The sequence below is a fragment of the Tasmannia lanceolata genome, unplaced genomic scaffold, assembly GCF_043159265.1.
Source record: "Tasmannia lanceolata isolate RefF3 unplaced genomic scaffold, GAP_Taslan_0.1 ptg000016l, whole genome shotgun sequence".
NCBI classification, from domain to species: domain Eukaryota; kingdom Viridiplantae; phylum Streptophyta; class Magnoliopsida; order Canellales; family Winteraceae; genus Tasmannia; species Tasmannia lanceolata.
In genome coordinates, this window is record NW_027518693.1 from 15,441,473 (window position 1) to 15,468,381 (window position 26,909).

General features: G+C 40.6%; 1 protein-coding gene across 1 annotated transcript; it reads right to left on the minus strand.

Moving 5' to 3' along the window:
- Positions 1-1,601: 1,601 nt before the first annotated feature.
- On the minus strand, positions 1,602-25,818 carry LOC143848965 (uncharacterized). The gene is made up of 4 exons (XM_077358006.1): positions 25,234-25,818; positions 18,012-18,497; positions 2,155-2,670; positions 1,602-2,060 (listed from the first exon to the last, which is right to left on the minus strand). The coding sequence occupies exons 1-4, from the start codon at positions 25,726-25,728 to the stop codon at positions 1,977-1,979; spliced, it is 1,581 nt and encodes a 526-aa protein (XP_077214121.1). The 5' UTR covers positions 25,729-25,818; the 3' UTR covers positions 1,602-1,976.
- Positions 25,819-26,909: the final 1,091 nt, after the last annotated feature.

Sequence of the window (26,909 nt, forward strand, 5' to 3'; positions counted from 1 at the left end):
GTGGATTGTTAATTTCAAGGTGTTCTCAAGTTTTGAACCCGCTGCGACGTCTGATACCATGTGAAACAACCAATTAGTCAGAAGCTCAAGCTGTTAAAGTTGATGTTATTTAATCATGTGTACTTCAACAGATTACACTGATCCTCATTGTCTCTTTTGGTCGCCAAAGATTGCTAGTTATTTCTTAGAAATTTTACTTGATGTAGTCCCTAGCAAATTAGTTGTTAATTTTTCAAGGGTATTGAGTCTTTTAACAACAAGCCTGGTTTGTTAAATTCTAAAACACACATTCTAGAAGGGAGACGATAATCCCTACTTTTTGTCTTTATATTGACAAGTCGACAACCCATTCTTATTATTTTGGGCTTCGCATTGGCGGTGGATCTTTTTTGGCAGTCGTAATGGTCAAAAGAAGTTAGTGGGGAGGGAAATCTGCTCCCTGATTTTCATTATTTTAGACAAAACAGAGAGGAGTCTGCGAAGCCCAGCTCGCATGTCAATTCATTCAAAGCAAACTCACAAGAAATATTTTTCAAAGAAGATGAAATTAACATTAGAAGTGGCACCATTAAGATCTACAATCTACAACGATTACAAGTGACTATTTGTGTCTTTCTATTACGGACACCAACCTTCTTAATAATAAATACACACAACCTTCCAAATACATTATTTGGACCTCTTTGGGCCCGGGCCTTCATAAAAAGATTGAAGTTTTAACAAGAAAATCAAAGCCAAAAGTTTGGGTAAAAAAAATCCTGGCTTGTGGTAATGTTTGGCAGCTGTGAAAAAAATTTCCATGGAATATTAGTTAATCCAGTGGTGGGGAGAGGAACAAGGAGGGTGGGGGAGGGGGGAAATTGTTACAGCATGAATGAGGAAGGGATGAGAAGTGGCTGAAAACATGTAAAAAGAAAGGTTCTACTCAAAATAGTGTTTTCCTATATTTTTTCTTATTTTTCAGCCACTTAGCACCATTTGTTCACTTCTCACCACTTAGAAAACTAATGTTCCCCGAAAAAAATTCATGGTAGCCAAACATGGTGTTAAAGTTAGATTGAAAAAAGGGAAATTCTGACAAATGGATAGGCCCGCTCGAGGCCACATGAATGTTATGGAAAAACTTCGTTTGAAACAATGTGGTAGAAAGCAACATGTGACTTGAAAGACAATTTCGTGTACCCATCAAATGGCCACCCTAGCCCTTTCGGGGGTTGGGGGCCAATTCACTCCGCGTTCACTTAAGGGCATATTGTTAAAAAAAAAATGTTTAGCATCCATATGTTGATATCTGTAGAACAAGATGTATAGATTATTTTTAATTAACTTTTTTCCTTTCCTTAAATTCATTATTCTCAGTGGCTAATTGCTAATTGAAATATGTTTCTGTTGGTTAAATATCCATTTAAGTAAAAGTGTCGAATAGATAAAGTTCCCAAAAGTCGGAATTGCAGGCAAAATTCAGATGTTGGGATTACAAAGGTGGAAGGACTAAACCAAAATGCTCAATAAATCATGGTGTATTTATGGGGCGGAATTTTTGAACAAGTTAACCTTATCTTTAACCTATAGATCCACATCTATGAATTGAAAGCTCCCAATGATCAACTCTGCAATCAATTGTTAGAATCAATAGGTGTTCAAATTGTTATTTGAATAAACTGAAACTATGAGAAACTTGATTCCTCTCGTTGACGCCTTTGGATCAAGCATGAAGAGTTGCAGGAAACAACTGTCAAATCATCAAAGTAAATATAAAACCCAAGTTTGTAAGTCATTCTCCTTATCCCACTAGATGAAAGAAACAAGCTCTCCTCACTGTTCATGAAAATAACTTGAACAACAGAACTGGTTTCTTTCTAGCATCTGAAATTATCCCACTTATTTGTACGGAGAAAGATCAGCATGCGAAAACAATGGCGGCAACATGCTGGTGTTGTCATAACTTGTCGGTATCTACCTCTCCATTAACACATCTATGATGGAGAAGAAAAGCTAAACTGTATGCCAGTCTTTCCACGATCGTGCTCGAACTGTTTCAATATGTAACAGTAATTTATCTGAAATTAAAAAAAAAAAAAACATTAGAGAAGTAGTAGACCTTTGTTGTGTTAAATTTAGTGAGCCAATCAATATAAATGAAAGATGACCAACCTCCATTCGAAACAACTTGGTGGGGACGATTATGCCAAATCCTGCAGAACTTCGGAATGATTCAAGAAACCTTCGAAATGAAAATGACCGAAGCTCATTATTTGTTAGCTTTGCGAGATTCCCAGCACCCACAAACATGTGACCATGGATTCCGGAATCTCTGAAAATTTTCAATGGAAGATCGAAGGATAGGTCCGCAAAGGCCGTAACTGCGAGGTCCCCTCCAAGGACATCCCTCCCAGTAGAGGAAGTTGAGTCATCTTTTTTGTCTTTGTCGATGATTAACCTTCTGGACTCAGTTGGACCCAATCCTCTAGACTTGAATCCCAACAGTGTCGTGGGCCCACCCAAGCTGCAAACAGGAGAAGAATGACCCCCCATGAAGAATCTCTCAGGAAGAGGTGAGGACATGTTCATGAATCCCCTTCCCCATGGCAAGATAACGCCTGCAGAAATCCCAAAGTTGAGGGCTGAACGATAAAAACCCAAGGGGAGAGCGTATCGGAGATCGAACTCCTGTCAAAATACAAAGGATACATTCAGTAAAACTTGAATATTATCTCATATTTGTTAAATCAAAGCATAACATATGAAATCAGCTCAGACTGCCGGAAACTCAAGATTACTGGTGAGAATTTCAACATAAAACTAACTATGATCATTCAAGCTTTAGGGATAAAACCACTAACCTTTAAATGGTTCAATAAAATAATGGTATCCAAATGAACAGATGGAATATAAAACTAAAGTGAAGCCATGATTTGCAAATAATATCAGCACTTATAGCAACTACCTAGATTACAAAAAAATGAGTATCTGATATAGTCAATGATGACAAAATAAAATGATTTTGTTGCATTTTTTTTTTAAATGGTAAACGAATTTGTTGCATAATATACTATTTATCAACTGTGAGTCTGTGTTAGCCCATCACCTGACGAACAAGCTATCTGCATGCCCATGGCCACCACTAGTAGCCCTGTGACTCTAGTCCTTTATAGATATTTTTCAGGCAAAGAAGCTTTCAAATGTCCTTAAGTTCGATCATTTGTTTATTGGTTACATAAGTTCACTGTAGTTTACATGGGGGCCCCAGTGCATGAGGCTCCCTCCGTTGCGGGGGTCTGGGGAGGGCTACATGTACGCAGCCTTACCCCTGCTTTGCAGAGAGGCTGGTTCCGTGACTCGAACGACTCGAACCCGTGACCACCAGGCCACAATGGAGCAACCTTACTGTTGCACCAAGGCTCGCCCTCGCTTTGTTGTAGTTTACATAGATAAGCTGAATTTCCCTTCGTCATAGTCTATGCGGTGTTTTGGATATCATTAATATTTCATTGGGTATTCTCATGGGCGTGCTCGGATATGGAATAAAGCAGTACCCATCCTCTATGCGCCCACCAAGGCTGCTGAGGATATGGAATATCCGAAGAACAAAGCAGTGGCTAACGCCATCCTCCCCGGTGATTAGTCGTGTCCTGCATGTGGGTACCATAACTTCAAGCGAAGGGAGCTATGCAGGAAGTGCAATAAAAAAAAAGTTGTAAATCGTAAGAAGGAAACTGGAAAACCTGCAACCCCAATGAAGTTTCAATGGCAGGAAGACGGAAAAATTGAAGTACATGATGAAGGGGACATCTCAAGGATTGTGGTAGATGGAAAAGAAGTCGATGTGAGAAGCAAGCTCCTGAAAACATGCCTCATAGGACGAGTTAAGCAAGAAAAATGGACTATGGAGGAAGCATGGGAATGGGCGAAATGGTTCTAGGAAATCCCGTCTCCACCGACACCATATTTTCTCAACTCAAGAGAAATATTATTCTGCTTTGAGTCCGAAAGCCAGGCGATGGATGTTTTCAGTAAAGGTGCTCAATCTTTTGGAAATCTGCTTCTTTCTCTGGGTCCATGGAACCCGGCTTATCAAACTGGAGCTAAAGCAATATGGGTTCGGTTCTATGGAATACCCTTGCATGCATGGGCGTCATCCACTGTAAAAGCGCTCAGTGAACTATTTGGGAACGTGATGGAGATTAAGATGGAAGGTAAAAATCCTCATTGTATGGAGTATGCGCGGGCAAAAATCTTCTCCTCTGAATGGCAATTTCTCCGTTCATATATTCGATTAAAAGTTAAAGCGAGGTGGTACTCTATTGGAGTGGTTGGTGAGTATGGAGATGCACTAAAATTGGGGGCCATGTCGAGCACTGTAAAACCCGAACCCTATCCGTTTGAGGAGGTCCAGCAGGATGATGGGAAGCAAATGTTGGCATCAAAGAAGCTGGAACCATTGAAGAAGTATGTTCAACAACCAGCACAATTGGATGAAAAACTAATTCCATGCATTCCCCCTCGGGATGACAGTCAAACGAGGAAGATGATCAATCCACCGTTGATTAGGAATAATAGACAATCGAACGGCTCTCCGTCTCATCTGCAACCTAATTGGGTGCGGGAAAGGGAGAGGAAAGGGAAAGGAATAGCCGTCGATCTAGACACAGAGGAGCACGATTTGATCTCCAACATCCATTCAAATTTCAAAAAAAACACATATTTGGCGGAAAAATTAACGGCAGCGATGGATGACCGCCTCGATGGGACACATGGCATTGGACGTATGGGGAACTACAACCTGCAGGTTATGTCAAAAAGAGACCGGTCGATATCACCATCGACACGTGTAGAAGGAAGCGTGCTCGGAAAGTATTCTCATGGGCCTGCTAATATGGCGGATGTTGGGAAGCGTGCTGGCTTTGATAATGCTGGTGGGGATAGATGGCAGAAAAAGGATAAGCACTCCAGAATCGGTGGGGCAAGTGGCACATATCGGTATGATGAGACCCGTGAACGTGTAAGAGATAATAAACGGAACAGATCGAATCGTATGGATCGATCATTCCTGCTGGATGACAAATGGGGCCCCTATCTTCGAATACCCTATTCTTATGCTACATCACGTACCCATCCTCTTGATTATTGTGAAGACAGCTGGGATCCTATGGATAGAAGGGATATGCATGCTCGACAAGTTCCAGCCATGAAGGTGCATGATCGACAGATGGGCCCCACGCGGCGTAGACATCGGATATCGAGGTGGCACGCTGGCAAAAAACCCGGGGCTCTCGTTAAAAACCGTTTAAGAAGAAAAATCAAAGTTCATTTTCCTGGGGGTTCTGAGACTAAACATAGAAAAAGAAATAACAGTGTGGAGAATCAAAAGAACCCAAACAACCCTCGCCTTTACAGGCTTATTGAGGAGTTGTGGAGGGAGATGTCTTCCTCGTATCATTTTCAAAACTCTATCAAACGGCACAACTCGTCTATATCACCTCGGAGGGAGGAAATTGCTCATGAATATCTCAAACTGAAGCGAAGCAAGGACTTGAGACTTGAGGTATTAAGAGACACCTCTAATACTCAGTCAGATCGTGATAAGGAAATGAAGAACACAAATCCAATGTTGAGTAATCTGGTTGCTGATTCGTCAAAGGGACCCCTCCTGGGTGGCATGAAAGAAACGGTGCCGGAATCTGTGCCGAGCAATGATGATGAAACCGTTCCTGCTAGGATGATATTGAAATTGGGGAATGTGAAGCTACTGACAACGGAGATCGTACAAAAACATTGGCGGAAGAAATTGGAGAGAACGGAGTTTTGGAACAAGGCGAAGGTCCGAAAGTCGTGGGAGGTAATTACCATGACGGGAGCTCCGGCGATCCTGGGGACTTCTCTATGGATGACACTCTGGAAAGAGAACTGAGGGATAACATTGAAGAATGCCTCAACCGAGGCGAAAACATCTCTTCTGCTGATAGATCGGTGGTGGCTGCGAGTGATGTAGGATCTCTGAACCCCATCAAAACTCAAGAAATGGAAAGGATTGGAAAGGATCTCGGTGTCAATTTTCAGGAGAATACCGCTGATACAAGGAGGAGGGTGGAGGAAATCTTGAAGAGGGATAATCCTAGTACAAGCTCCCATAAAGGGATGGAAAAAGGGAAAAGGGAAGAGGGAATTGATGCGGCTGCGGTGAGCAGGGCATCTGGAGGGCTAACACTTGCTAAGTTTCCATGAAGATTATATTCTGGAACATAAGGGGTCTGGGATCCGAGCGAAAGCGATTGGCGGTAAAAGATCTTTGTGCTACCAGGAATCCAGATGTGCTGGCTATGGTAGAATCAAAGACTCGGGGGGTTACAGAAGCCTTTATAAATGATATATGGGGAAGAGGAAATCGGAGGTGGGTCGTGAAAGAAGCTAGAGGGGCGGCTGGGGGCATTATTATTATATGGAAGGAAAGCTGTTTTGAACTGGTGGATGCTATCGTGGGTGAATACTCAGTAACTGTTTGTTTGATTCACCGAGCGTCAAACTTCTCTGGCATGCTGTCTGTTGTATATGGACCGGTAAGAGCAAGGGAGAGGAGAGCATTATGGCCTGAACTGAAAGGAATACGTGACCGCTGGAGTGATCCATGGATCGTTGGTGGTGACTTCAACACCATTCGATTTCCGGAGGAGAAGAAAGCTACAGGAAGGACTACTACGAGCATGCGGAACTTATTGAACTTCATTTTGGAAAATGAGCTGATCGACCTTCCTCTTGAGGGTGCTAAATACACATGGACAAATCAACAGGATCGATTGGTTTTGAGTAGATTGGACCGGGCTCTTATCTCTAAGGATTGGGGAGACTTATTCCCTCTCATTTTCCAGCGTGCTCTTCCTAGACCGATATCGGATCACAATCCCATCATGTTACAGCTTTCTGATTTGAAGGGAGGACCGAAACCGTTCAAGTTTGATATGGCCTGGAGTGACGAATCTGATCTTAATGATAAGATTGGTCTATGGTGGAAGGAGTTTGCTGTATCTGGATGGAAGGGATTTATCCTCTGTCGCAAGCTGAAATTGTTAAAGGAAAAAATCCGTGAATGGGCATCAAGGATATCTAAAGCTAAAAGAAAGGAGGAAATTATGTCGAAACTGGGTGAATTGGAGGCAATGGAAGAGGAAAGTGTATTGGGGGAAGAGAATCAACAACAAAGGGCAGAGTTAAAAACGGAACTTGAGGATATCATTAGGCGGGAGGAAATCTCCTGGAGACAGAAATCCCGTGCTGTGTGGCTAAAAGAAGGAGACAATAATATGAAATTCTTCCATCGAATGGCGAGTGCTAGGAGGCAGACGAATCAGATTAATTGTCTTCGGGTGGAGGAGTCTCTGGTGGAAGAACCGGATCACATCAAGGAAATCATTGTGGAGTACTACAAGAAGCTCTACTCAAAGTCTGATTCTTGGAGGCCGAAAATTAATGGAATCCAATTCAAGACTCTATCTGCAGATAAAAAGGAATGGTTGGAACGTGCCTTTACATTGGAAGAAATTGAAGAGGCCCTAAAAGACCTTAAAAAGGATATAGCACCTAGCCCGGATGGTTTTCCGGTTGCATTCTATGTGCAACATTGGGGTCTTATCAAAAAGGATGTGGCGGACTTCATCGCTGAATTCTACGAGAGAGGTGTAATCAATAAGGAGGCCAATACTACCTTCATTACACTTATTCCTAAGATCGATGGAGCGGTTGAAATCAAGGATTTCCGTCCTATCAGTTTGATCCACGGTATGTATAAGTTGTTGTCCAAGATATTGGCTCGTAGATTATCTTCTGTCATGGGGGACATTATATCTAAATTCCAAGGTGCCTTCGTCAACAATCGCCAAATCCTCGACGGAATTCTTATCGCCAACGAAGTGCTGGACTCTTCAAAAAGAAATGGTTTGAACGGATTAATTGTGCGGGTGGACTTGGAAAAGGCATATGACCATGTCGATTGGGGATTTCTTGATTACGTGCTGGGAAGGATGGGATTTGGGGAGCGATGGCGTATGTGGATGAAGGGGTGCATCTCGTCGGCAGCTTTCTCTATACTAATTAATGGATCTCCGGCAGGGTTTTTCCAAAGCTCTCTTGGTTTAAGACAGGGAGACCCGATATCACCGTACTTATTCATCATGATCACTGAAGCGTTAAGCCTTCTCATATCTTGTGACGGGGTTTTTCCAAAGCTCTCGTGGTTTAAGAGAGGGAGACTCGTTATCACCGTACTTATTCATCATGATCACTGAAGCGTTAAGCCTCCTCATATCTTGTGCTGAATTGAAGGGCTATATCAAGGGCCTCAAACCATGCACAAATGTCTCCTCAATATCTCATCTTCAATTTGATGATGACACCATCTTATTATTGGAGGATGGACCTGAGCAGATAGTTAATATCAGAAGAATTTTTTGGTGGTTCGAGATTATATCGGGATTGAAGATCAACTTCAAAAAAAGTGTTGTGGCAAGTATCAATATGGACCCGGGTCGTATTAATGAATATGCCTCAGTGATGGGTTGTTTGCATGTTGATTTACCTATTAAATACTTGGGGCTGCCCCTGGGTCTCGGTATTCCAAAAGCATTGCTGTCAGATTCTGTTGTGGAAAGGGTGGAGAAAAAGCTTAGCACTTGGAAAAAACAATACTTATCCTTTGGGGGAAGAATCACCCTCATCAAGGCAACCCTAAGCAATATGCCGGTATACTTTATGTCTACCTTCAGAATTCCGGTTAAGATTGCTAGAAGAATTGAAAAGCTTCAGAGAGATTTTCTTTGGGAAGGAAAGGAGCATGGAAATAGATTGAAGCACTTATTGAAGTGGGAAAAGGTATGTAGAGCTCGTCGGAATGGGGGGCTGGGCATTGGAAAGATTAGGTGTCGTAATATAGCCCTACTCGGTAAATGGCTGTGGAGATTTGGGGTGGAGAAGAAAGCGCTATGGCACCAATTAATAAAAGAAAAATACGGTTGTAGTTGGGGAGAATGGAACTGTAACAGTGCGGTGGCAGGGAAGGGCTCAGGAGCTTGGAAATCTATCACCTCTTCGAGGGATCAATTCCACAGAAACGTCAGATTTAAAGTGGGTATCGGCACCAAGGTTAGATTCTTGTGTGATCTATGGTGTGGGGAGCGTCTTCTATTGGAGGAATATCCGAATTTGTTCCAATTGGCCGTTAATCCAAATGCGGCAATTGCTGATTATGTGGTGCGTGATACTGGCTCCTCTAAAATATTTTGGGATATCAGAATGAGTCGGAATTTAAAAGATGATGAAATCGTCCATTTCGCAAGCTTACTGAGCACCTTGTCAAAATGTTACTTATCTCCTTTCCGCGAGGATGTGTGGATATGGATCCCTGATGCTGATGGGGTATTCTCGGTTCGCTCCTTTTTTAAATCGATGAATGAAGGCAGTGACAATCAATCTAAGAAGGCACGTGTATGGCTCACAACGATCCCTCCTAGAGTTGCTGCATTTGCATGGACCGTGGTATCTGGTTGTATTAACACTTGTGAAAGATTGAAAAGAAGGGGAATCCAGATGGCGAGTAGGTGCGTCTTATGCAATAAGGCGGAGGAATGCATCGATCATCTATTTATTTGGTGCCCGTATGCTTATAGATTGTGGATGGCCATCATGAGATCGTTCGGATGCTGTTGGGTGTTCCAAGGAAGCATATGCAATATAGTGCTGAATTGGCGTGGTAGTCTTAATGGTTGTTTGGGTCAATCTTTATGGAAGGCAATCCCTATAGCTGTATTGTGGCACTTATGGAGGGAGAGGAACAACCGAATCTTCCTAAACAAAAGTAGGGGATTCTATCATATCGCGTTAGAAGTAAAACTTTCACTGATTGCTTGGATAAAGGCTAAGGGTGGACTTCCCTATCCGGTTAGCATCATCCTTAGAAACTGGAATCAGGTGATGTCGGAAAAAAAAAAGTAATTCTTGTATCAAACCTATGTGGTCCCCTCCCCCCTGCGGATGGCTAAAGCTTAATTTCGACGGTAGTTCGTTAGGCAATCCGGGATTGGCGGGTTTTGGCGGGATAATCAGAGACCCGAATGGTAGAACCATAATGACGTATGCGAGTTCGGCGTGGATTTGCGACGCAAATGAAGCTGAAGCGAAGGGCCTCCTATTTGGATTAAAGTGGTTTGCAATAAACAATCTTGGGCCGCTGATGATCGAGGGCGATTCTAGCAATGTCATCGCATGGGCACAAGGGAGATGTGGTGGTCCATGGCGTCTATATCAGATTATAGACGAAATCAGAGATTTGATTCGGGTTTTAAAACCGTTGCTCAACCACAAGCACCGATCTGCAAACTCAAACGCAGATGCTTTGGCTAAGGCGGGAGTTTTCTTAACGGAGCCAAGGGTAGTATACCCTTCTGCGGATGAGAATGCGATGTAATTCAGTATGATTTTGGGGTCATTTGGTGCCCATGCACTCTGTACTGTTTCAACTTGTGGGACATCTTGTCCCCTGGTTTCAAATAAAATTCGTTACCTTTAAAAAAAATAAAAATAAATAAAGTGAAGCCATGATTTGCAAATAATATCAGCACTTATAGCAACTACCTAGATTACAAAAAAAAATGAGTATCTGATATAGTCAATGATGACAAAATAAAATGAGTTTGTTGCTTCTTTTTTTTAAATGGTAAACGAATTTGTTGCATAATATACTATTTATCAACTGTGAGTCTGTGTTAGCCCATCACCTGACGAACAAGCTATCTGCATGCCCATGGCCACCACTAGTAGCCTAGTGACTCTAGTCCTTTATAGATATTTTTCAGGCAAAGAAGCTTTCAAATGTCCTTAAGTTCGATCATTTGTTTATTAGTTACATAAGTTCACTGTAGTTTACATGGGGGGCCCCCAGTGCACGAGGCTGAGAAAGGCTACATGTAAGCAGTCTTACCCCTGCTTTGCAGAGAGGCTGGTACCGTGACTCGAACGACTCAAACCAGTGACCACCAGGCCACAATTGAGCAACCTTACTGCTGCACCAAGGCTCGCCCTTGCTTTGTTGTAGTTTACATAAATAAGCTGAATTTCCCTTTGTCATCGTCTATGCGGTGTTTTGGATACCATTAATATTTCATTGGGAAAAGGTTTGTATGATAGTCTCTATAATTTCTTTGAAAGAGGTTACTTTATTAAATTCAAATACAAAAATACAAGCTAAAGCAGGTGACAAGGTGCCAAATGAACAGACGGAATATAATGGTATTCAAATGAACAGACGGAATATAAAACTAAAGTGAAGCTATGATTTGCAAATAATATCAGCACTTATAGCAACTACCTAGATTACAAAAAAATGAGTATCTGATATAGTCAATGATGACAAAATAAAATGAGTTTGTTGCATTTTTTTTTTAAATGGTAAACGAATTTGTTGCATAATATACTATTTGTCAACTGTGAGTCTGTGTTAGCCCATCACCTGACGAACAAGCTATCTGCATGCCCATGGCCACCACTAGTAGCCTAGTGACTGTAGTCCTTTATAGATATTTTTCAGGCAAAGAAGCTTTCAAATGTCCTATCATTTGTTTATTGATTACATAAGTTCACTGTAGTTTACATGGGGGCCCCAGTGCACGAGGCTCCCTCCATTGCGGGGGTCTGGGGAGGGCTACATGTACGCAGCCTTACCCCTGCTTTGCAGAGAGGCTGGTTCCGTGACTCGAACCCGTGACCACCAGGCCACAATGTAGCAACCTTACTGTTGCACCAAGGCTTGCCCTCACTTTGTTGTAGTTTACATAGATAAGCTGAATTTCCCTTTGTCATAGTCTATGCGGGTGTTTTGGATACCATTAATATTTCATTGGGAAAAGGTGTGTATGATAGTCTCTATAATTTCTTTGAAAGAGGTCACTTTATTAAATTCAAATACAAAAATACAAGCCAAAGCAGGTGACAAGGTGCCAACCCCCCCCCCCCCCCCCCCCCCCGCGAACATTAATAGAAAAAAGTGACAAAAAGCGTTTAGTGTGATACTCCTCCCATTGTCACATTCAAGGCTGAGTGGGCAAAGCTTGGCTGGATAACCTCCACTCGTGATTTCTCCGCTCCGTCTTTCACCAAGTCATCCGCGTTGTCGTTTGCGGACCTGTACATTTGTGAGAAACGAGAGTGAATGATGTTGCAGCATTCGCAGACTTTTTAGATGATACTTGAGAGCTTCCAAGGACCTAGCACCGAATCGCTCAGCCGCTAGAACATTTGAAGAATCACCCACCACGATCAAAGGGCAGGATAGATGAGATAGGAACCACCTAAGGACCCATAATAAATATCTAGTTTCTGTCTCGTTTGATTCGCAAATACCGGCAGGACCCAAGAGAGAAAGCAAAGTGTGACCTTCAGATTCCCTTAGCCCCTGTTTGGTTGCTCAAAGGTGGAAGAAGTCAAATGGGAGTTGACAAACATGGAAGATGTCTAGAATTTGCATAGGAGAATTGTGGAAGAGCGGTAAGTAGTATTTGGTTGCGCAGCAATCCTCTAGAAGAGTAGAAAATGTAGGGTGCCATTACCAATATAGAGTTCAATTTAGAGAGATAGGGAAGAGAGAGAAAGAGAATAAGAAAAGACCTTTTCCACTCTTCTTCCACCCAAATTTCTCCATTTTGAAGAGATTTGGTTGGAAGATGAGAGAAGGGAACATTAGAGCCACATGGCCGCCAGATAGGGAAAAAGGCAATGATGATGTCCCAAACATGTCCGGGAATCAAATGGAGTTTCAATGCAAATTTGGCAACCAAACATGAATCGGAATTCGTTGGAAGTTCATTGGCACTTCAAAACTCCAATGAATGTCAAGCTTTGAGCAACCAGACAGAGCCTGAAGAGGCATCCAATTCCTACAAGTTTGCCTTCTGTTTCCATCAAAATTGAGTTTTAACCATCCTTTTTCTTTTCTTTTTCTTTTTCTTTTTTCTTTTTGCCGCTGAATATGATGCCAAAATGTCCTCTGTTTTGGCCCATGCTATGAGGTCAATCTTGACTTCCAATAGTATCCTTTCAAAACTTCTTCTTTTTCTTCAAAAAATCCTCCTCCTTCTCTCTTTCCAGATGTACCAAATGATTGCACAGGGTACCAAACACCATAGGGACTGACCCGTCTTTCCAAAGGGGCTATTGAGCCAGCATAATATAGTTCTTCTAATGGACCTATGGAAAGCCCAAGAGAAGCCAAAACTTCTAATAACGACCCTCCAGAAAGCAAAGGAGCAAGGGGAATGAAGCGAGACGTGAACTAAGGATTCTTCTTCCGACTTGCACAAGATACACATGTTGGCAAAAGAAACATTCTGCCTCTTGAGGCAATTGCACAAATTGATTCGCTTGTTGACCACTGTCATTACAAAGGCCGCCTCCACCTGGGGGGACTCCAAATTATAGAGAACTTGGTATTCGAGTCATTGCCACTAATCAACCTGGGGACTCTAAATTATAGAAAACTTGTATTCGAGTCATCGCCGCTAATCAACCTAAGGAAAAAAGAGCACACGGAAAATAGGCCAGAAATATCAGGGGACCAAATCCTTCAATCAAGGCAGAACAGAGAACAATACTCAGACTCTAGAAAGGAAAGAGTACCAGAGGAAGGCTGACTATCTCGTGATCCTTTAGGTTTCTCCGGAGTTTGATGATCCAATCTAGCCTCCCGTCCCTCTTCCTATCTATGTAGTCACTGACACTCGCCTCTCTATTAATCTCTAGCTAATAAAGGTCCGAGAAAGCACAACATAAACAAGACTCCCCTAGCCATAGGGTTACCCTCTCCCCACGCACTGATAGTCTTACAAAAGGCTCAAAGAACTATCTAGAAACACATATAGACTTCCATGCCCTCGAACCTTTTCCCACACAAGGCACCCTACACTCCCAATCCTCCCATCTCCACCCATATTTGTCGTCGATAATCTTGTTCCATAAAGCCTCCTCCTCCACCTCCCCATACCGCCAAAATCATTTCCCCAAGAGGGATATGTTCCTCATCTTGATTCAACCAATGCCAATCCCTACATGGGATTTCGATCTACAAAACTTCTCCCATCTCATGAGGTGGTTTAGATGGCCTCTAGCCTCCCTTCCTTCCCATAGGAAATATCTTTACAATTCTCTGTGTGTTTGGCTACCTTTTGCAGAACTTTCTGGAGAGGCAAATCGTACACGTGCATATTCACCAGCAATGCCTTTTTAAGTATGATTCTCCCGGGATTGAGCTTCCAGCTCAATGGTAAAGGCTTTGGCCTTCAACCTTGAGGTCGGAGGTTCGATCCCAGCTTACCTACGCAAAAAAATGTGTGAGTCTCCTTCTGAGACAAGGATATTGTCTCTTCCACATTGCTAACTTCCTCTCCATTCTTTTCACCACGGATCCCACAATGAGGCTTTGGAATTCCGTAGCCTAAAGGCAACCCAAGATAACTAGATAAGTTATTGGAAACTCCTCACATCTGCAGCCAAGAATGGAATCGTGCTACACTATTATCCCCTTCTCCATAGTCAAACCCGCTAGCAGGCTCTTAGAAGTTAATTTTCAAGCCGGATGCCATTTCATACCACCTGAAAATTCTTTTCAGTTTACGTGTGTACTCGACTTTCTTCTGTAGGAATATTAAGGTGTCATCAGGAAACTGCAGATGTGAGATGGGGATCGAGTTTCTTCTCGGCTCTAATCCATGGATGTAACCCTTACCTTCAACTTTTGAAAGAAGGGAGCTTAGATAAATACGTAATAAAGGATCCCCCTTTCTTGATGCACCCTGAGCTCCCAAAGAATCAAGTTGGGGATCCATTATACAAGATGGAGAATGATGCTGATGGTAGGCTTTCTTCTGAGATCCACATCTATGAAGGAACAAGGTCTTTATAATTGTCTCAAAATAATTTCTTGACAAGTCAAATAGCATAATTGCAAACCTTTTTAAGAAAACCTTATTCCTTTAGTTTATCATATTATTACCCACCTGTCTCATCTTTAATGTGAGTATTGTGATGTCTATATGTTTTGTACCCCCACACCGCTATTAGGATTTCATTGGGAAAAGGTGTCTATGAGATTGTCTACGACCGAGGAAGTCTCAAAATAATTCCTTGATAAGTAAAATCATACTTTCAAAACTCCTTTGCATCATCGTCAACTCACCCAAGTCGACTCCCTTTTACCTTGGCAACATTCTTGTCCAAGTCTGTGTTTTGCCCTACAAAGTCAACCATAACTCCTTTGACACTCTTGAGTTATGACCGCGTCATCTAAGTACTCATCCACACCAATGGAGTAGTCGGATGCATCAACCAAGTACTCGATCGGGTCGTGCTATGCTGCGTCGAGTCCACTAGGATTTATTTGTTTTGGCCACATTTTGGCCCGCATCCACATTTTGCAACACTGAGTCAAATATCATAATTGTAATCCTTTTCAAGGAAACCTATTCCTTTTATCTTTCGTATTATCCACTCAATTTTATCTCATATGGAGTCGACTTGGGTTAGGATGATCCTATAGGGCTGATTTTTGGTACACACCCTATGCATGGAAGGGCCTTTCAAATGAATGCTTTGGATCACCCCAAAAAATGTGGGCCACATGAGTTTTTGAAGCAGCTACTCAGATAAGCTATCTGAGTAGGAACACTATTCTCTCTCTCTCTCTCTCTCTCTCTCTCTCTCTCTCTCTCTCTCTCTCTATATATATATATATATATATATATATATATAGGGGCGAGGTTTCTGAGGTATCGCGCAGCCTGAGCAAGCCACTATAAATACACCATCTCCATGTAGTTTGACTCATTCAACCCATTCATTCTATAGGATCTCACATAGATAGGGTGTTCCTAAGAAACCATCTCCATACCATAATCCTGACCATTCGATCTATAGGAGCCTAATTTCTAGCCATCCATTTCAAAACCTCGAGAAATCATAACCCTAACCATAACCCATAATCCTAACCATAACCATAACCATAATCTTACCTATAACCTACAGAATGAATGGATTGGATGAGTCAAACAACTATGGGAAATGGTGCATTTAGAGGGCTGCTCAGGCTGTGCGATACCTCAGAAACCTTTTCCCTTATATGGGGACGAGGTTTCTGAGGTATCGCGCAGCCTGAGCAAGCCACTATATATATATATATATATATATAGCTTAAGCGCACCAAACTTATGGTGAGTTTAAGCGCCCAATCACATGGGGGCCCACTTTGTTAGGATGATCCAAAGCATTCATTTCAAATTCCCTTACATAGATGGGGGGTGTACCAAAAATCAGCTCCATAAGATCATCTTAACCCCTCCATTTGTGAAGGACAAAAATGGACAGACACAAATCTGCCCATTTTTGTCCTCCACAAATGGAGGGGTTAGGATGATCCTATGGAGCTGATTTTTGGTACACCCCCTATCTATCCTAAGGCCTTGCAAATGAATGGTTTGGATCACCACAGAAAAGTGGGCCCCCATGTGATTGGGGAGCTTAAGCGCACCATAAGTTTGGTGCGCTTAAGCTCACCAACAGTTTCCTCATATATATATATATGGGGAAAAGTGAGTATGAGCGGCCCCTCATATAAGCTTATATGAGGTGACGGCTAGAAACACGGTGGGCCCACATTTTTGGGGTGATCCAAATCATTCATGTGATAGGCCTTGACATAGATAGGGTGTGCCCAAAAAATCAGTTCCATAGGATCATGCAAGTAATGCAGCGGGTGAAAATATCATCACCCAAATATATATATATATATATATATATATATATATATATATGAGGAAAAGGATTGTGAGCTTGAAGCTCATATAGCTTATATGAGCTTGAGGGCCCAAACACATGGGTCCCACATTTTTTGTGGTGATCCAAACCATTCATTTGCAAGACCCCATCATAGATAGGGTGTGTACCAAAAATCAGCTCCATTGGATCATCCTAACCCCTCCAAAAGCGGAGGGCAAAAATGGGCAGATTTGTGGCAAACGGTGTCTGTCCATTTTGCCCTGTACTTTTGGATGGGTTAGGAGGATCCTATGGAGCTGATTTTTTGTACACACCCTATCTTTGTAAGGGCCTTTCAAATGAATGCTTTGGATCATCCTAACAATGTGGGCCCACATGTGTTTGGGCCCTCAAGCTCATATAAGCTATATGAGCTTCAAGCTCACAATCCTTTTCCTATATATATATATATATATATGGGCGTGAAAATGGACATATACTGTTTGTCCACTAATCTGCCCATTCTTTCACCCCACAAATGGACACCCTACGATGATCCAATTGAGCTGATTTTTTGCGGACACCCTATCCATGAAAGGGCCTTCCAAATGAATACTTTGGATCGCCCCAACAATGTGGGCACACCCCTGTTTTTGCACTCGAGCGCAGAAAAGCTTATCTGCGATATATAAAATTCTCTCTCTCTCTCTCTCTCTCTCTCTCTCTCTCTCTCTCTCTCTCTCTCTCTATATATATATATATATATATATATATATATATATATATATGTATATATATACAGACACACACCTATACAGAGTTTGTATATGGTGCCCCAGCATGAAGTCTTGTGTAGGCAGTACCGCCCTTGATATTTGATCCAACAACAGCAGCCCACTTTTAAGAGGCTGCTGTTGGATCAAATAACAAGGGCGGTACTCCTATCGTAATGCCTACACAAGACTTTGCGTTCAAGCACCATATAATTTTTCCACCTATATGTACCTGCATACACACACATGCATATACATTTAATTTATGTGTGTCTGTACAAACACGCATTCCTATACATATATCCAAATTAACAAGGAGCATAGCATTTGTTGATTCAATCAATAATAAATCCATGAAACAACCAAGAACAAAAAATGCTACCTTGGAAGAACGTTACAAAACAATTAAAAATAATAACAATAATAATATAATATAGGGAGAGACCATTGTACCTGGCGTACAAATCGTAAGCTCCTACTATCAGGCCCAAGGCCGCCAATTTGAGACATAGAAGTGAAGGCGTATCCACGTGTTGGCCTCAAATGTGAATCTCTCCGATCAACCTTATATGTGTACTTCACCGATGAAATTAAACTATGCCCTAGCTGCCTCCTTATTGACTTGGAGGACATGTGTGAAGGATCCGTTAAGGTACGCCATGTGAGATTGTAAGCCAAGTCATGATACTTGGTTGAAACCAAGCCAACAGAAAGGCCCAACAACTGTTCTTTATAAGACGAAAATTTCAACCAGTCTTGCGAAAGTAGTGATATTCGAGCCACTAGAGGGATCGATAATCCTTTGAATCTGGGTACGGACAAGCCAGTGCTTATTTCTGATGTTTGATCCCACCCATAAGCCCAAGAACCATCCCAAATATCACCATATCCAAACAAATTTTTCAACTTGAGGGATCCTTCAAAGGACCAAGATCTAGCCTACAAAAAGCATGCTAATAATTTAGAATTTCGTAGGACACAAAATTTTACATGTATAAGCATTCTAATAGATGTCAGCAAACACAACAAATTATGTTTGAGAAATAACAAAGATCCATTACAAAGGAAAAGGAAAGAGGAAAGAGGATGAGATGACCATAAAGAGAAGAAAGGAAACATAGGAAACCCAACAAAAAAAAACAAAGTTTCTTGCTCTGTTGAACAACTATTACTGCATTAAAGAAGAGTCAACCAGGAATATGGCAACAACTTGCGTTTTAACTGTATATAATATTTTCTTTCCTTCAAATCTAGTTGCAGTCATGGGGCTTTGTAAATTGCATTTAACTGCATATAATATTTTCTTTCCTTTAAATCTAGTGGCAGTACGTAGCCTTCATACCTCCATTTTTGGCATTTTCTTTATGATTTCTAAATACCGAATAATTCAAGTTACATCAATTTTGATATAAGCACTCCCTTGTTTTGATGATAGCATTCTCTGTTTTATTAAGGGCGCATATCTATGTGTGTGCATATTACATAGTTCTGCAGGTAATATGTGTAGGCATGAATGTAATTAATATACATACATCCATATGATATACTATTTAGTGTATATATCTATGCAATTCTTTCTACTGAAACAGGTGCAAGTGCATGTATAAGGAAATCTATTAATGTGTGTGTGTGTGTATGTATGTATGTATCATATTCATGTGTGTGCAACTGCCAATGTATATGTGCACAATAGGCATCCATCTCTCAGGCAAGTGCATATGCCTGAGTAAACTCACCCATGTTCACGGGGGTGTTTATATGCAAGTTTGCAGGCGAATGAGTGAATGCATGCTTTAAGATAATAACATACCCTTTTTTTTTAAAAGGTAACTGATTTATTAGGGGGGACAAAAAAGAAATAGAAAGTCATAGGGTAGAGGTTGTCCGACTAAGGACAGGCTATTGACACCACTCTTCACAAGCCTATCTGCCAACTCACTAGCACATCTTGGAATAAGTCTGACCGTATAATCATGACCCCTACCTCTGTCCACTATTTCTACAATAATGGACGAAAGCCTCAAAGGACCATTGCTGTCCCCATTAATCCAGGCAATAACATTTTAGGAGTTCCCTTAATCTGAAGGCTGCCGATGCAGGAATTCTGAAACAGACGCAGACCCTCTAGGAGTGCATGAGCCTCGGCTTTTTTGGGTTAGTTTTATCAATAGGACCTGAAAAGATGAAAGAAATTGCCCAACTGAGAGCCTCAAGATACCGCCTGTTCATTCCTGCAGGCAGGGGTTACTGAAGGAGCATCGATCAAAGTTTGATTTGATACTGAATCGTCTAGACTGATTTTTTTTCTGAAAAAATCCAAAATAGTCCTCCAAAGACTATATTTGGTGTATTCACTTTTTTTACTTTCTTATTTGTTACTATTTTATAACCATTTCAAGGATATCATCTCTTTTTACCTCCGCAAATAAATGAGGGCGATAAAAATCCATCAAATCCCTCATTTAATTCTTTTCTTCAATATTTCTATCTTCCTCAAATTCTTCTATTGTCATTATATTAGGTTTATTTGCATGTTTTTTTTTGTGTATTTCTACAACTTCCAAAGGACATTTCTTCTACTCCTAAAGGATATTTTTCTACATCCAAAGGATTCTAATTCTAATTCTACACGAAAGGGGCCTGGAAGTGGAGTATTTGCTTCCTTCAAGATGGTATATTAGAAAGAGGTACCTCATATATTTACTATATATGCTACATTTTAGGTTTTATTTGCATTCTTTTGGGTATCTTTTAGATGGATTTCAATTTTCTTTTCAATCTCAATTAAATTTAAAGAACAAAAAAACTTTGTAACCTTCCAGAGGAGCCTCATCTATTTATTCTGCTCTTGCTAGATGCCATGACCCGTCATGGGCTTATAGTACACTGGTGCCAGATCAATGGAATAAAATTATTTGCATACTTTGTAATAAACCCAGGATGAAGATATTACCAGATTAAAAAAACATGTAGCAGGTGTTCCAAGCGAAGTGACGGCATATGTAAGAAGGTCCCATCATATTATAAATGGATAGTTCCGAAGATTTTAGAAGCACACAAAAGAGGAAAAATCTAAAAATAAATATTGGTAATCCATATGGTACGCCACAAGAAGTTGAAGAAGGTGAAAAAGCTGATGATGTTGTAATTACTAGGGCCCCCGAGTAGCTACTTCGAGGCATTAGGGAAAATAAGTTGCAGAAGGGGCAGAGAGTGTGAGGAAGAAAAAGAATTATATTGCATTGAAATAATTTTCTACACCATGAATGACCATTAGAGCTTAGCCAAGCATAAAAGGTGCTTTGGCACTGAAAGAAACAGTTGATCAGACATCTTTTTTATTTTTTTTTATGATGCGAACCTCACATTCAATGTTGTCAATTCTCCAAACTGGTAACTAACCTTTGATGCAATAAGAGTTGTAAGGCCGGGTTATAGGACACTTCAAGTTTAAAGTTATAATTATTAGAAATTATTAAATTTAATATCTTTTTGAACGGTTTTAATTGTGCATGGTCAATTTAATATTATGAATTTACGGAGTTAGGGACTCATCAGACTAAATAACCTTGATATCTTGATGGATTGGATAGCAGAAGATGATCCTGTTATTTTCACCACAGAGAACAATTGGAAGAACCTACTCATGTTGCTATTGCGAATGACGAAAATGAGGGATCGATCCTGATGATGATGCCCGTGGAGCTGTTAGTGGTGACAACGAAGGGTGTCATTCAATTGAGTGATGATCCAGCTTATGGAAGTCCCTAGGAGATGAATTATTACGATATGTTTGAGAGATAAAATGCGACTTGTGAGAACTTTGAACAATTCAATATTCTTTTTTATTTGTAATATTTACGGTTAGCACATAGCATTTTGTATGAATAAATTTTCCTAGTTTTATTGATGTATTACAATAAATTTGATGTTTTAAGAAATAAAATGTGTTGTTTTCTTAAATTTGGTTGAGATGATAGTTTCTTCTTTTTTTAAAAATTTCATACTTCGAAAATTTTAAGGGGCTGTTTGGATACGTGGATTTTTGAATCCAGCTTTTAGCTTGAAAGTAGTGTAAAAGAGGGGCGAGAAATCAGAAAACGACAGACGGTCTGCTTCTTTAAAATCTAGGATATCAATTGTTTTCTTGGATTTTAAGTAAGAAACCCAGGAAACACGAGACGATCTCCTACTCTCTCACTCAACGGAAAGAGGGGTGAGAAATCAGAAAACGACGGACGGTCTCTTCTCTTCTCGTCTCCCATTCAGGATTTTGAGGAAATCTAGGATTTTAAAATCATTGTATCCAAACAGCCCCTAAATGTTTAAAAAACCAGTCGTCGTGTCTTTTCCAAAACAGAACACCAAAAAGGGCAGACCATTGGTATGTATGTCATGTCCTACTAATCAAAGTGAAATGCCAGGCGAAATGGTATTCATGACTATAATGCTTCTAAGATAGTGTTGAACTAAACTGCATCAAGGTTGGCTCTCCAACTTTCCTCCCCTTGAAAAAAAGTCATATTTCTGCCCCCCTCCTTTACCCAGAGCGCCTTGAATTTTTGTCTCCAATTAGCCTCCTCCATTCTTAAAGTTCTTGACAACTCATAGTTGCACCCCAATCTCTGTATTTTCTGTAACTTCTACTGCTCATTAAGGAAAGTATCCAAAAATTTGAGAACACAATATGAATGTCTATAAGTTTCTATATGTGCATGCATGTAATTAAGTAATTTTATATGTATATGTATCGTATATAAAATACAATACATATTAATATAAGTTTATGTACATGCAAACATGTAATTAAGTATGCTTCTATAACTACATGCATTGCATATACATTGAGCAACTAACGTATTTTTATTTATTTGTAAGTGTATGTATGAATCCACATGATTATATTTGTAGAAGCGCATGTATTCACACACATTGAGGAAAGACTTGAGGGCTAGGAACATAACAGAGAACATGACCTTGGATAGGATAGAATGAAAGGAAATGATCCATGTAGACGAACCCAACTAGTGTCAGGAGTAGACTTAGTCAATTTGAGCAGGGTAAATCCTTTCACCTTCTTCATGAAAATTTTCTAAAGGATTCATTAGCCGACCCCAACTAGTTTGGGACAAAGGCTTAGGTGCGTTGAGTTGAGTACGTGTATTCACACACATTTAGATCTTTCAAAAAAAATGTATGCGCATATGTACAAATGAATGTGTGTACTTGTGCGAATGTGCATGTCTAAACGTATAGCTTCATGCATATTGAAGAAACTTCTTGCCCATCATGTGAGCATCAACCGAGTCTATTAGCCATACTTCTTCTAATTGTCATTGTCGCTATCTTCAATGCTGATAAATGGAGTAATCCATTCCTATTTGGCCAAGAGTTCTCTCTTATAGTGGATGTGTGGCACTCATTGCAAAGGAAGAATTAAATCATTATAGCTAGCCTGCTTTTCCATCAACTCTAGAGTTTGAGGAACATACAGAACAAGAGATTCATGGGGATATGGCTATTGATCCTCCGCAATTGGCAAAACCCTACCCTAGTACAGCAATGAAGGAATGCTTCCTTGTTAATACAGACAATTGATGTGCATCTGCCAATGAACAACATGAACTATGAAGTCTCTTAAATTGGCACTGTTCAAATGTTCAACCATTTTGTTTGCCATGTACTTAAGTTAATGGAGGACTTCTCCACATGGTCGGTATGAAATGAATTTTGATGGAGCGGATTTGGGCAACCCATGCCAAGGAGTATGTTGTGTCGTTGATGATGAAATACGCAGAGACTATGGGAGGCTGAGGCACTGAGGATCCTCACCAGAATTAAAGGTTACAGAGTGGCTCGTACAGTTAGATGCAAGATGTGTTTCAAATGCAATAGACAAGTGTGGAGCCTTGGTCTGCTCAAATCTCCTTCTGAATCTTGGTTGAAAAGAGCTATGAGTTATCTCTACAAAGATTATAAATTGCCTATGACAAGATCTCAGGAAAAAAAGAAAAAAATTTGTTTCACTGAGTGCACCTTAAATCCCTTGACGAAGAGTCATTAGTTGAGAAATAGGCAACTCTACATGACTCTTTGTAGTCCGTAGAAGCAGATCTCATATTTTTTTAACACATGGAATAGATATATGGAAAAGAGAAAACAAAACCCAAGAGGCAACAGGCAACAGGCAGCCTATACGAGGTACAAACAACAAAATAGGTATCTCAGGCCAAAGAAGTAATTCCGTACAAGTAACATAAAAATTAGCAAGAGCATCCATGCAATTGTTGCCTTCTCAATGGATGTGAGAGTAACAGCACTAAAAATCTGCTATAATGACCATTTCTCTGAATAGACTTCTACGTCTTTACCAAAATTTTGGGAGGAAGCACTCCTCTTCCCTCATGATTTTACAACACGCTGAACAAAAACATATAGACTTGTTTTTACTGATTCCAGATCCCATCACAAGTAAATTAGTTACGGTTTTCAACAATGCAGGTACCTACATGTCTGGCTATTTTTCGCCCGCATTTGATGAAATGAGCACGGCCATTCACATCAACTCAGACATCTACATTTGCAAACATGTAAGACCTTTAGACCCATCAAAACCCACAAATTCAATTTCATAATCTCATGATGCCTGAATCGGGTTTTCAACACTGCAGTTACCTACCTGTCCGCTATTTTTTCGCTAGCACTTTTGATAAAATGAACATGATGACCATTCACATCAAACACATACATTCTACATTTGCAAACCTGTAAGATATTCAGTCCCCTCCAAAACCCACAAATTCAATCTCATAATCTCATAATACCCAATTCGGGTTTTCAACACTGCGCTATTTTTCGCTAACACTTGATTAAACAAACACGCCCATTCACATCAAACTCAAGACATTCTACATTTGCACCCATACATAAGATCTCCAATCAAAACCCACAATTTCAATTTCATAAATTCAAAAACCCCAACAAAAAAACCACCAAGAACCCCAATTTCTAAACAAAACAAGCAAAACCCAGAAAAACAAAACAACAAACAAAGAAAATAGAAAAAAAAAAATAAAGAAAAAAATTACCTCAGGCTTGGCAATATTACCCCAAGTACGGGACTAGGGTCTAAGTTTCCAAAATTTTGGAAGGAATCGCTCCTCTTCCCCCATGATTTTATAACATGCTGAACAAAAACATATAGGCTTGTTTTACTGATTCCAGATCCCATCACAGGTAAATTAGATCCGGTTTTCAACACTGCAGATACCTACATTTCGGCTATTTTTCACTAGCATTTGATTAAACGAACACAACCGTTCACATCAAACTCGGACATTCTACATTTGCAAACATGTAAGACCTTCAGACCCATCAAAACCCACAAATTCAATTTCATTATCTCATAATGCCCAATTCGGGTTTTCAACACTGCAGTTACCTACGCTATGTTTTTGCTAGCTCTTGATTAAACAAACACGCCCATTCACATCAAACTCAAGACATTCTACATTTGCAAGCCTACATAAGATCTCCACTCAAAACCCACAATTTCAATTTCATAATTTCATAATCCCCAATCCAAAAAACCACCAAGAACCCCAATTTCTAAACAAAACAAGCAAAACCCAGAAAAACAAAACAACGAACAAAGAAAATAAAGAAAAAAAATTACCTCAGGCTTGGAGAAAATGCCCACATCTCCACTAAGCGGATTGCGGGCCTCAACGACCTGGACTACAACATTGGCGGTGCCTGGTAGCTCAGGAGGGCCAGCATCCAATGTAATAGACACAGAATCAAAAATCTCTAGCCTTTGAAGGCGATCATTGGCCATGGCAGAGGCCTGGAGGAGCTCTTGCATGGTTGTGGCCTTCTTTAGGGCTTCGAGTTCAGATTCAATGAGCCAATCCTTGGTCTTGTTATTGCCCTTGATGATGATATCGTGGACTCGAAGGATTACTCGTTCTTTGGTTAATCGACGGAATAGATTGTCCAGTTTGTTCCTCTCGGAGCCCAATCTCTCTTCTTGTCCCACTTCTTCTTCTTCGTCTGAATCTTCTTCTTCTTCTTCGTCTGAATCTTCTTCTTCTTCGATTTCGTCTCCGTTTTCTTCATTTTCTTCTTCTTCTGATGGGGGTTTGGATTCTGCTTCTGGGGAGGTTGCCATGAGAGAGAGAGAGAGAGAGAGAGAGAGAGAGAGAGAGAGAGAGAGTTTTGTTGCCTGTGTTTGCTTCTGTGAGGAGGAGTTTTGTTGCCTGTTTGCTTCTGTGAGGTTTTGTGATGTTTTGCTCAATATGGGCTTCCTAAAGTCCACTTAATTGAGCTACATTGGGCTTCTTTGACAAGCCCATATACGTGGCTTGAACTAGGTGGGCAACTTGGGTAGGGGTCAACCCGAACCCTACCCCGGCTCGACGTGATTTTAGCTCGGGTTGGGTTGGGTTAGGTTTGGTAAAAGCTAATCCGATTTAACTTCGAGTTGGGTTAGGGTTGTGTGCAGAGAGCTGGTTTTGTTGGATGTTTTGCTGCTTGAGGTTTTATGGTGGATTGTCCAATAAAATTTTCAAGGGACAAGGGTAATGGGCTTTCCAAGGCCCAATTAATTAGGGCTGCAACGGGCTTCTTTCACAAGCCCGTTTAGGTGGGTTGAAGTGGAACTCAGTTCATCAATGCTGTAAATTTTGAGCCTCTATTGATAGTGTTTGGGATTCTATAACCAAACATCGTAGAGATCAGATGAACTTAGCTAGGAGTGCAACTTGGGTCGAGCCCAGCTCGATTTCTACTTGGGTTGGGTCGGCCTTTGGACAAGTTGGGGTTAGGATAGGATTGGGAAGAGCCAACCCCATTTAATTATGGGGTGTTAAGGTTGAGGAACACCCTAATTTTATGGTGATTTTATCGAGACCCGATCCGAACTCAATATCCATTCTTTGTATATATATATATATATATATATATATATATATATATATATATATATATATATATATATATATATATTTTCTAATTTTACCTCGGGCCCAACCGAACCCAACCAGACCCGAGGTTAGACAAGTTAGGTTAGGGTTGGGAGATTTAAAGGATGGTTGGGTTGGGGTTAACACTCCTCAACCTGAGGTTCGGATTGGGACGAGTTAAAGCGAGGTAATGTTGTAAATATTGAATGAAGAAAATTAATGCATAAATCGAACGTAATTCGTTCTCTCCTTAATACATAATTTGCTCTTTATAAATCTGCAAAAGGTAATCAGCAAATCTGTCTCCCAAGATAATTTAGGCCTAGAAATTAATCTGTTTCAGTTACAAAATTGTAGTTTTGTAATTGAAGCAAAACTACAGAAGTAA